General features: G+C 36.8%; 1 protein-coding gene across 1 annotated transcript; it reads left to right on the top strand.

Annotated features, from left to right (window-relative positions):
* The first annotated feature begins 456 nt into the window (after positions 1-456).
* On the top strand, positions 457-10772 carry LOC129267146 (uncharacterized). The gene is made up of 7 exons (XM_064103612.1): positions 457-739; positions 1067-1144; positions 1295-1522; positions 2079-2279; positions 3107-3376; positions 5067-5327; positions 5811-10772. Exons 1-7 carry the CDS (start codon positions 640-642, stop codon positions 6317-6319), a joined length of 1647 nt encoding a protein of 548 aa, XP_063959682.1. The 5' UTR covers positions 457-639; the 3' UTR covers positions 6320-10772.
* Positions 10773-12339: the final 1567 nt, after the last annotated feature.

Genomic DNA, 12339 nt, shown 5'->3' on the forward strand with positions numbered 1-12339 from the left:
TAACCGTCAGAGGTGTACATTTGTTCAGTGTCAATGCACAGGGGCGGATCCAGGATTTTCCAAAAGGGGGGGAACAAATTTCTCAGAGAAAATTTTTGACAAGCCCCCCCCAAAAAAAAAAAAATAATAAGGATATTTCGTATCCGGAAAAATTTGACAAGCAAAAAAAAAGGTTTTCAACCACAAATAAAGGATATTTCATTCCCGAAATAAATTGACAAGCAAAAAAAAAAAAGGGTCTTCAGTTCAATTTCAAAAGAGGGGGCACACCTCCGTTTTAATGGCATTTTTACTTAACAAACTTTTAATTTTGCTTCTCAAAAGGGGGGTCGGATTCGCGCCTGAATGCATAAATAAGATCGTTTTCCGTTTCCAGGTATATTTAATCTGAAAAAACCCACCCGATCCTCAGTGTTATAGAGCAATGATTTATTGATTTTTTTATATTTTTTTTTTATAGATCTTGAAGTGCCTCAATATCTTCAGCAAAATATATCTCCTGCTGAGATTCAGAAGTGTGCCCACAGACTCGCAAAAAGGCATTTTAGGAGGTTGGCTGTGGCTGCTAAGATAAAGGATGAAAATCAAATCTCCACCATCATCGGTGAAAATAAGGATGTGCTGTTGATCGTTGAACAGATGATAAATGATTGGTTGATTGGACAAGAATGTGGCAACTATGAAAAGAGATGCAAGCTGGATGATGCCATCATTGAGATTGGTCGCCATGATGTGACCGGTATCGTATTGATATCAATATATAAATACATATTTAATAGAACGTATTAAGACCAGTGGGTTATTTCATTTCGTAAAGCTGTTTGTGAGATAGACATAGCTTTACACACGACTGTGGATCATGTTTTGTACATAACAGTTTAAGTTCTATAATTTAATTGAAATCGGTGCTGCATGGAAATCGATTTGGTTGGTCAGTTTTGTTTCAGTGAATCTTATCGCGTTCTTCACGTCTGTGACGTAAAGTCCCCATAATTATAATGTTAACATTTTTCGAAAGCATTATTTAAGAATCGCTGGGATATACTTTTCTATTCGTCTCTACCAGATTCATTTGGGACAACGAGCTACAGAGTCCAATCAGGGAATGATCATAAGAGAGAACATTCTTATGCAAACTATTTCGGTGAGTGTAATTCCATGACAGTCTTGATTTGAATAGGGTGACTGATTTTTCCCCTAATTAAAGAATCATTTGCAAAATAAAAGATTTATGCTTTCCAGAATTGATATTCCCCCATTCCATTCCATCATTATCTTCTTATTTTACCCACAGATTGCAGCAGTTTATTTGACGACGATATTGAATCTTTGCTGAGGTATCTTCCTTCTGGTGCAATGCCAATGTTTCTCGAAAAAATTGGGATTTTACGAGGAGACGACGATGTCGGAGTAAGGCTGCGATGCTGGCGAGATCAAAGGATAGGGAAACACAAAGGATGTTCCCTACAAGAAACAACTGCAATCCTTATAGAAACCCTGCAGGAGACAAACAACAATTACGGTAATTCTGTTAGAACTGAGTGTGTAAAACCTAACGGAATCGAGTCTTAACAGAGAGTTCAAATTATTTTCAAGAAATAATTTAGGAAATTAATCATGCGTAGTAGATATTGCTTCATGCCATTTTGGGGGATGTTATTCCATAGTCACCTATTAGAGTCCGATCTCGGATATGCAAAGGAGAATAGCTCCCCCATTTCTGAAAGGAATTACACTGGATTTCGTCAAAATTTGATATTCTTTGTGGCTTTATTTCTTATAAGATCTTGACGAAAAGTGTGATATCAAAATTGATATCCTACATTTTAATTCATTTCTTTCTCCAAAATGTACTTCTTTCGCTTATAGCCGAATGTTTTAATTGTCAATGTTGTTTTATCGCAATTCTATTGCGAAGATAAACATCATGAAATGCGTAAGAGTACTGTTATCAGATCATATATTATTATTATTACGGATGAAAAAAAGATAATTTATTATCTGATTACATGTATATATTTTACCATATGTTCAAGAGTCGTGTATAAAATATTTTGATTTTTCAAATTGTTTCAAAGTGTTGTCCTTGACCGATGATGATCTGGAAAACATAGTTGCAAGCATGACCTCTCCAAAGCAGATGGAAGTTCTTGCATCGAAGCTGAAGATAAAACCAGAGGGGCCACCACTACAAACCCTAAAAAACTGGATGGATGGGTCTAAGAAGGACAATCGTCGTGACATTTTGTGGAAAGCGCTCACTTCGAGTGAATTATCAGGTTTGTTAACCAAAATAGACATACAATGTTGCAAGGAAAGCCATTATTGATCACGAAAGTATTACTTGGCATTAAGTATTTGCTATTAGAAATGAATTACTACGACAATCATAAGAGATGCAGACTCAAGCGAATCTCCTCGTAGGAATGCTTTTTTTATTTCCTCGCTCCCTTTTTAAAGCTTGGATGAAGTATGAATTAAATTGGCTATTAGATTACAAGCACAAAGGCTGCATACTGGGCGGGGGGGGGGGTGGGAGGGGCAGGAAATTGATCTCTTTTAAATTCTTCCAGTTGGGTGTTTCATAATGCTGTTCGTTAAGCTACGAACGACTTTTCGCACGACTGGAACATGTTCTTAGGTCATAACTCAATTACATATGGATATCACATAGCACAAGAAAGGATCACCAGTCGTGCGTCATTCGTATCTTACGAACAGCTTTATGAAACACCCACCAGGTCTCCAATTTTTACCTGCATATAGTGAACAATAAACATGGATATTAGGTGTAAGGGAAAATTAAGAAAGAAGTGTTTGAGATGGTTTAACCAGATCAATCATTGCAATCTTGAGTATTAACTTGGTATTTTTTAATGGAGTTACATGTTTAACAATTTTCAATTCAATTGTTCTGTAACTGCTAAATACTATATATTAGTTGACTAATATTTTACAAAGTTGTATTACAGTGCCTTTAGGATGTATAGAATTCAAAAGGGATGGATTAAATAAAATTAAAACCTCATTTAATTTTAAAAACCTTATTATTTTCACGTATTTCAAAGACGTTTTTCATGAATTGCCTTCCGTTTTCTTTTTCTAGGATGCATCGTTCAACGACTTCCTTCAGAATACGTTTACCAACCTGAGATGTTACATTTAGCTTGGAGCACGTTTTTAACTGACGTTCTGCCACTAGCGAACTTACTCAACATGAATATCAACAAACGGGATTCTCAGTTGAAAGGAACTGCTGAATTGTTTCTGCAACTGTTAAAGAAATCGCATACTTTAGACTCAGTTCGTCGTCGTGATTTCTCTATTGCCATTAGAAACCTAGGCTGTCTGGATATTGCACGATCTGTATATTTTGGTAAGGAATATTGAACGTGTATAAACCTCTATGTCGATATTCAAAGAAGAAAAAAAAATCAGAAAATAAGTAATACTGTTCTCCAACGTAACGGTGTACAGACGCATATTAATGGAAAATGTGACATTTACGGGGTCGCGTTTGGTTTACACATAATAAATGTTTATGAGTGCAATGGACAGAATACTTCATGAGGTGAAAGATGAAATGATCCATTCAACGAGGCAGGCGTAGCCGAGTTGAATGGATCATTTCATCTTTCAACGAATGAAGTCTTCTGTCTATTGCCCGAATGAAAAGAACATTCATTACTTGGTTTATACATGGACCACTAGCGTACCTACGGGGGGGGGGGGGGGCAGGGGGGGCACTCTGCCCCCCTGACGAGTCATAACCCATGCAAACAACTTTTTTGCCCCCCCCCCCCCCTGACGAGCTTGAAGACCTTTTTTATTTTTTTATTTATTTTTTTTTATTTATTTTTTTTGCTTGTCAATTTTTTTTCTGGAACGAAATCCTCTATTTGTGATCGAAGACCCTTTTTTTTTTTTTTTTTTTTTTTTTTGGCTTGTCAAATTTTTTTGGGTACGAAATCCTTTATTTGTGATCGAAGACCTTTTTTTTTTTTTTTTTTTTTTGCTTGTCAAATTTTTGGGCGGACGGTTTTGCCCCCCCTGTGGAAAATCCTAGGTACGCCACTGACATGGACCTATGGTTTATATGACAGTGACTAAAATAAATTCTTTTTCATGTGAAATTATGCAAAATGTGCAAAATATGCTTATGCAGTGCGAGCTCGGTCTGTTGTTTATCGCGTACATACAACATGCATCGGTGGCTCGGTGCGCGCGTGCAATGGACAAAATCGTATGGATCCAAAATTGCACTGTTGATGACGTCGTTGTAAAATGTGCTGAATGATCGATATCGAACAACCAATCAAATAACAAGGATCTATCTAGGATAACAGAGAATATATCGAACCCTATCTATAGTGCTGTGCATGAGGATCAGAATAGTAGAAAGTTCCCTAAAAGAATTCTGTTAGTTTTTGCGGGAAATTGCCTTTTAAACGGTAGGATCTTAATTGGGAGGTCAGAAAATTGTGCCTCTCTTGAAGAAGATATTGAGGTAGTCCAGATGACTCATCCACACTTTGCGTTCCATTCACTGAAAGCTAACCCTTCACACTAAACTTATTCACTGGTCGTGTGATCCCCAAATATACTCTAGGAGAAATGTAAAAGTACTCGGAAACAAAAGGCGACCTCAAGCGATCGCACGATTATTGGCAAAGCTTCTGCATAATCTTTTGCGCCCTTCTGTCGCATAAAGTTCGAATGTTTGATCCTTTTTTCAACATTCGTGTCCTTGAAAATCTTCGCAAGATGTTCGCAAACACAGTGTAAACTGCGCGTGTCTTCTGATCGTCCTGCTTAAAGTAAAAGTTTTTTTTTATATATATATAGTTTGATGTATATGATTATACACAGGTTATGACGCAAGCCTTAGTGAACTGTGCAATATGGTATCAGGGCTGTTGGTAGACGAAATTGTGAAGTTAAAATGTATACATGTATATATATTCTTGTCCTTGCAAACCTTGGCAGATTGATTTGCGAATCCTGTGAAATCATGTTTAAAGTATAACATAATTTATTTACATCTTAATGTATACCATCGTTTACAGGTTATGACGCAAGTCTTAGTGAACTGTGCAACATGGTATCAGGGCTGTTGGAAGACGAGATTGTGAAGTTGATGGACAATCTGGAATTAGAGAGAGATGCTCTCTCAGTCTGTAAAGGAACAACAGGAGAATACGACATCGTCAGACTCATGGAGATCTGGAAAGGACGACACAGTTCAGGACCATTCGACTACAGATTAAAGTTAGCTTTAGGTCTACGTGCTGCTGGAAAAACCGAGGTTGCCAGGAAGATTATTGCAGGTACGCAACTATATGATCATATATACTATTAGCAAATAAAGCATTTGATATGTAGGGAAGAACTTGTTTTCATAATGAATAACTTTTTTCTGTTTAATTTACTTAATTTTTTAAAAGAAATAAATAGGGCAAAAGTTTTGCTATATATTGTCATGATAACCAAAAAGTAAAATCATAATCGGTGTCTTACAAAATAAAGGAAATCACCTAATGTATGACCCATGTTTCAGTCTGCAAATTCACCCCCCACACACACACAGACACCCACTTCGAGGCCGCAATTCAAGTAGGTCTATCTTTTTAACCTAATGCATCCATACTGTCATACCACATGATAAAAGAAGATATCCGAATGTGCTGACTACTGAACCTTTTGTGTATCCTAATGTATTACTTATTCTATAATGTTAAACAGAATGTCCCCACATTGATGGCTTGTGTCTTGTTACTTATACCTCTTGTCCTGTGTCTTTCGTTTTGTAGGGATAGGTATCTCTGACATGGTGACAGTCAATCCCGATGTGGTGAAAAGGATATGCGACGGAATTGGCAATGGTCAATTGGGAAGGCTTGCGGAACACCTGGGATTAAATGCCAAAGGAGATAACCAAGTCGATACTTCAGCTCTTGTTATCCAGTGGGCAACAGAGTGGTTCAGCAAGGCTGACCGTTCTTCACTATTCGAATCCTTCAAGGGTACGTTCACCAACGAGGAGAAATCTCGTAAAAAAGAAATCGACAATCTTTTCAAGGCAGGATTTGGCAGACTTGCTGAAGAACTAATGCTCCTCGAGGTATCTAGACTACGTATCATCAAGCAGGGGCAGATGACATTATCCGATGATTTCGTAGATGAACCTTGCGAAAGTAAAAATCAAGAGACACCTGAACAAATGGAATCTGAGAACAATCTACCAAGCGGAGCATGTTCCGAGGACTCAAGTACGGGTGTTCAAGGAACATCATGCAACAACGAGAATGAAGATACGTAACTGTAGGGATATGCTTGAACTGTCGGAGAGCTCCTTAAAGTTGTTTCCAGGAGTGAAAAGAAATTTTTGGGGATATTTTTTTTTTCTTCAAATATTAATCTGATTGTAGTGACAAAGACGCCGCTGAGATGGTTATTAATCCTATGGAAATGGGCTATCATAGCTACCGAAGGAGAATATAACAAATGTAAATAGAACCATGAAGGTATCTATTATACCATGGCTATGAGACTCTATGGTGAATTAGTTCAAATGATACAAGGATTTCCCCCCGTTTTCAAAGTCAGTTTTAATAAGAATTCATTTTTGTAACATCTTTGTTTTTTTGTGACGCACTGTAACTCGATTGACGGAATAATCGTTGAGTAGTGTGCATATAATTATATAGATAGAGCCTTCAAACAGTTAGTTATATTCATATAATTGTTTGATGAAGGCCCAGTGGTCAGATATTGTGTCTCCAATGGCAGTACAACTATTGAATTCGTCATATTTTTTGCCATTAAATTTTAACTGTCTTCGAAATGTGACACTGCTATGATTGTCACAAATCAGTATTCTGAACAGTGTTTTTTCTTTGTCATGTCTCTGAGAAAGATAGAATATCGAGAAAAGACAATGTTCAGAATACCGTCCCTGAATATCAAGTTTTCATGTCTGAAGAATTATTGGAGTTATGATAACAAGACATTTCACGTCATTTTTGATGCTCTCTGTTATTCATGTTGTATATGAATTCACTATTTCTATGTAAGATATTAATTTTTTGCATACATGTATATTAGAGTCTTTCTTGACTTTTATTTTCAATTTGACTTATTTATACATTCGCGTTAAATGACTTTCCATTATATCCTTTTCTAGAAGCAGTCCATGTTGGGAAATCACAAGAACTGCAATATAGTGCCCCGGTACTTTCAGCTGGACAAAATATGGAAATAGGCTTTTGGTTGTTTTTTAAAATATATATGTTCAATTAACTTTTATTAAAATGTTTAATCATAACGTATAAAAAAAATATTTGTAGATATATATATATATCCTTTGACGATAAATGGTTTACAAGAGATCCAGGCTGAAGGATACCGTTACTACAATATTTATTCCAGGTTATATTGAAATAGGATTAATTCCTAACCCACCTGTCATTTTAAGTCAGAGCCCACCGCTTTGATACCACCTTTTGCTATTTGTTTGTATGTAGTACAAAATAGTACAGCACCTTAAATCTCACCGTTTGCTCGCACAATATGGTAATAATATCGGAAGTTAATTGTTCTTTTGTGGCGCCGCTTTTCCGACGCGGTGTCAACATTAAATCTTAACCGAAAGTTTTTTAAATGACATCACAACTTAGAAAGAATATGGACCTAGTTCTTGAAACTTGAACACATGTTTATTAAAGTATTACTGAGCATTCTGTCTGAGTTTCAGGTCACATGACTAAGGTCAAAAGCCATTTAAGGTCGATGAACGTAGACTAACCCTAAGGTTAAGTTTTTGAAATTTCATCATAACTTAAAAGGTTTATGAACCTAGTTCATCAAACGTGAACATAAAATTTAGACATAAAATTAATCAGGTATCTCTGAACATCCTGTGCGAGGTTCATGTCACATGACCAAGGTCAAAGGTCATTTAAGGTCAATTAACTTTGGCCAAGTTTGGGGTATTTGTTGAATTACCATCATAACTCTGAAAGTGTACTGGCCTAGTTCTTTAAACTTGGACATAAGAGTAATCAAGTATCACTGAACACCCTGTGCGACTTTCAAGTCACATGCCCAAGGTCAAAGGTCATAAGGTCAATGAGCTTTGGCCATGTTGGGGTAATGGTTAAATGCCATCATAACTTTGAAAGTTTATGAAATATATGGACATAGGCGTAATCGAGTATCGCATGATCAAGGACTCGAACAAATTATTATATTATATTACTTGCTCTTTTCAACGTCAGCACTGCTGCTATATTGAATTGTGTAATGCTGGCGAGACTGCCAGAAGCGCTCCACTTGCTCTTTTATTTTGTACATTGTAATTCCCTTTTAAATCATTTCCATGAAGAGATGAAGAGTGCTATGGACATGTATATCATACATTTCTTATTATTCAAAGTTGAATTGGTAGAGTGACTTTTCCAAATTATACAAAGTGCGACTATTTTCATCTTGGTCTCGGCCCGAGCTGCCGCTTACAGGTTTGGCGTTCATTGTATTCAATGCATTTGTTCCTGCCAAATAGGGCCTTACCATTCAACTCACCTGGGTCGAGTGCAGCACAATGTTGATAATGGAGCTCAAAAGAGCAATGACGTGATATTACCGTGTTTCGTTGTATCTTGCCTGTTTGCTGTTGTTGCCTTTGGAATGAGGGCAGTGTGTTTTGGTCTGTTTTAATTATTTTAGTGAATGATTGTCATTATCATGATATTATTAGCAATTTATTGTTGTTTCTATTTTGCCATCATCATTTTTATTATTGCTTTAATGTGAAAGAAAGAGGCTGTTGGATGCAGGAAGTAGGCTCACACTTCTTCAAATAATCAAGCTTTCAACCTTTAGGGGGGGCACAATTATAAAATAAATAATGGGCAACAGGGTGGTTCAGAAAGTTTTACAGTTTTTCACTTCTCGAATCCATCAAGGGAATGTTCTCAAACGAGGAGAAATCTCGTAAAAATGCTTCTTGAGGTATCTAGATTACGTTCCGCGAAGCAAGGGGAGATGCCATTATCCAATGATAGAAATCAAGAGACATCTGAACAAGTTGAGTAGTATAGTAAAGTATTCATTTTCAGTATAAAAATTCAAAACGGATGGATAGCCCATATTTAGTTTAGTCAACATGACAATGCTCTTCTTCCATGGGGTCCACAATCTGAGAAAAATCCACCAAGCGAAGCATGTCCCGAGGATTCAAGTTCAGGTGTTCAAGGGACATCATACAACCATAGAGCTATTAATAGCTCCATGATACAACGTTGAGAATGAAAATACGCAAATATAGGGATATGCCTGAACTCTCGGAGAGCTCCTTAAGTTGGAAACTCTTTTTTTTTCAAATCTTAATCTTTGCTGTGACAAAGACGCAGCTGAGATAGTTATCTATACTATAGGAAGAGGTTATTAAAGCTGCCGAAGTAGAATGAACTACATGTGAATTTAACCACTGAGGTAGCTGTTATATCTTGGCTGTGAAATTGACGGTAAGTAAATTTTAATCAGGATTCATTTTTGTAACAACTTTGGTTTTCTGTGACGCACTGTAACCGACTGACAGAATAATAGTTGAGTAGCGTGCATATAAGATTGATCGAGCACTCAAGCAGTTAGTTATATTCATAAAATTGTAATTTGATAAGGCCTAATTTTCTGAAATTATGCGTTCAATGTCAGTAGACCCATTTGAATTAATGATATCCAGCAGGGGCTGCGGAACCGGGGGGACTGCAGCCCCCTTACACTTTTTTGAGAAGATACGTTTGAAAAAAAAATCACAAAACGCTTTTACAGCTATTTAGATATTATTGAAGTAAATTGAATAATTCAAACTTGGTATACCTAATGTATGAAATGAACTAAGGAACGCCTTTTGTCGGTTTCATTCAAACAATCAAGACAATGGATTCCAAGTTGTTCTGTGAACCCTAAATGGTACATTGCATACCATCGACTTGCAAAGTACACGTGCGCTGCCATTCCATTCATTGTTTTTATTTGGCAATAAGTCATGATTGGCTACGATTGACTGCGCCATTCAACCCGTTATCTAGGGTAGATATAGACCAATTATTGTGCGCAAGCTTTTCTCCCACATGTCTTATGAGATACAGTCCATGGCATCGCATTCACACAAAGAATTGTTCCTGTTTAATCGTTTAAGATTACCAATCCTGAATTTAAAAAAATTGATCATTTTGAGGATAAGGAATTTGAGGTATGTAGCATTAGAAGTAATGATCAAATAATTTGCAATTTTCTTTTTTATATATACAAATTTAATGAAAATTTCATGCGTGAATGACAAATAATCTAAGTAATTTCAGATGAAAGAGGAAATTATAAGCTTTACAATGGTAGGTCATTTGTCTATTGTATTTGTGATTAAGTTATGATAAATCAACGCAAAATCTCCGTTTCTTTTCTTTTTTTTTTTGGTGGGACGCACTGTATATTGTCCCTTTTACACGAATTGGTGCTGTTGTGGGGAATCAGTACAATATGGCCGTGAACTTCTTTACATATGTTATAAACATGTGATTTGAAATTCATGGTGAAAATGGGAAAAATAATTATAGTACTAGGTGTATTATATATTACATTCAATGTGTAAACATGAAATTTTGTTTCTTTGGTGAATGCTTCTCATTCTAATCAGGTTGGTGCGTCGGACAGCTATCAGTTTAATTGATGGAGACAATAAATATCTGAATAAAAAATATCCATTAGGCTTATTTCAAAGTTTGTATTGCTTATATCATTTTTTTGTGACTATGAACAGTGTGAAATTAGCTCGGATGCATCATGATCATCCACATCCCATTCGAACGACGTTCTTGTGGATATTCCCTTTGGTTAGAACGTTCTGTGTACAAACCTCCCAGATATATTCCCAATCTTTCATTGGAGAACGCGAACGCTTATTTACGGGGGGGGGGGGGGGTGGTCACTTCCATTGACGAGTGGATACCAGGCGAGACCACGCGTAAAAGGGGACAGTAAGTTACGTATAGGCCTATGTAACGTTATAAGGGTGTCAAAGACGATGTTCAAAATACTGAAAAAAGGGATATTTAGTATTAACAATACTTGGAGGATTTCACAAGCAAAATACTTGTTAAGAGATGCATTTTCATAATCTGGAAAAGACTTGCTTCCCCTGTTTAGGGTGCTTTTCGAAACCCCATAGTCGTGTCTGGTATCCACTCATCAATGGAAATGGTCCCCCGGGAATTTGAATCTAATCCCACATTTCTGGGGAAAGTAAAACATAATGCCCATTACATTGTGTGCTAGAGGCATATCGTTTGTGTATAAGGAGTAAACAAAAACAAAAAAATCCGCAAATACATCTGAACTTCAGCCGATTTTGAGGGTTTTTTTTCTTTTGTTTACTCCTTCATAAACACAAACGATATGCCTCTAGCACACAATGTATAGGCCTATTGCATATGCTGTGTACATATCAACGCATGCGAAATGGTTTCGGCTGGAGAGGTGGTCTGATCCATGGAATCAATTGGCAGTGATCCACCAATAATCCACATTAAATGCAATATCGATTCGATTGACTGTAATGATCTATATCGAAGCCCTAATTCAGTAAGTTTTTCCTCACTCAATATGTACTCGATTTGTTTGAAAAACCACTTTCTTATCCATGTCATAATCTGCTGTGGGCCTGCATTTGGAATATCTCCAGCCACCTGTCATAGTATAGTGGCTCGCAGCCAGCTCAGGGGGCATATATACGATGATGACCAGACGTACATGCATGAAAACGGGATTTATTCTCGCAGCAGCAGATCTATAGGGCCTGTATCACAAAGCTTAGCAATGAATGTAGAACAGTTTTCTATGATTGATTCCATTGATTATAATGTACAATTAATCGTGAAAAAATCGAATGTACGATTAATTGCTAATTTTTGTGTTAGGGGACCCTAAGTTACCGTCCCTGAGGTTTGCGAAAGGTTGCAATTAGCGATTCAAGAACACAGTAAGTGTATTGAGTGTGCTCGAGCTGGGAGGTATTTGTCGAAGATTGATGAACCGGAACAGAAGTTTCTTCCTAAGTCTTGCATGCAGCTGACGAAAAGTTGGAAATATGCCGTTTGTTAAGAGTCCGAGTGGCCGTATCATAAAGCTGTTCGTAAGTTAAGAGCGACTTTAAGAATGATTGATGAACCTTAACCATCGTCAATGAATATACCATTTTCCACAAGAAAGGATCACCAGTCGTTCTTACGAACATTTTTACGAAACACACACCAGGACGGAACTGCTGTTTTAATTCACTAA

Source organism: Lytechinus pictus, chromosome 8 (genome assembly GCF_037042905.1).
Source record: "Lytechinus pictus isolate F3 Inbred chromosome 8, Lp3.0, whole genome shotgun sequence".
Lineage (NCBI taxonomy): Eukaryota > Metazoa > Echinodermata > Echinoidea > Temnopleuroida > Toxopneustidae > Lytechinus > Lytechinus pictus.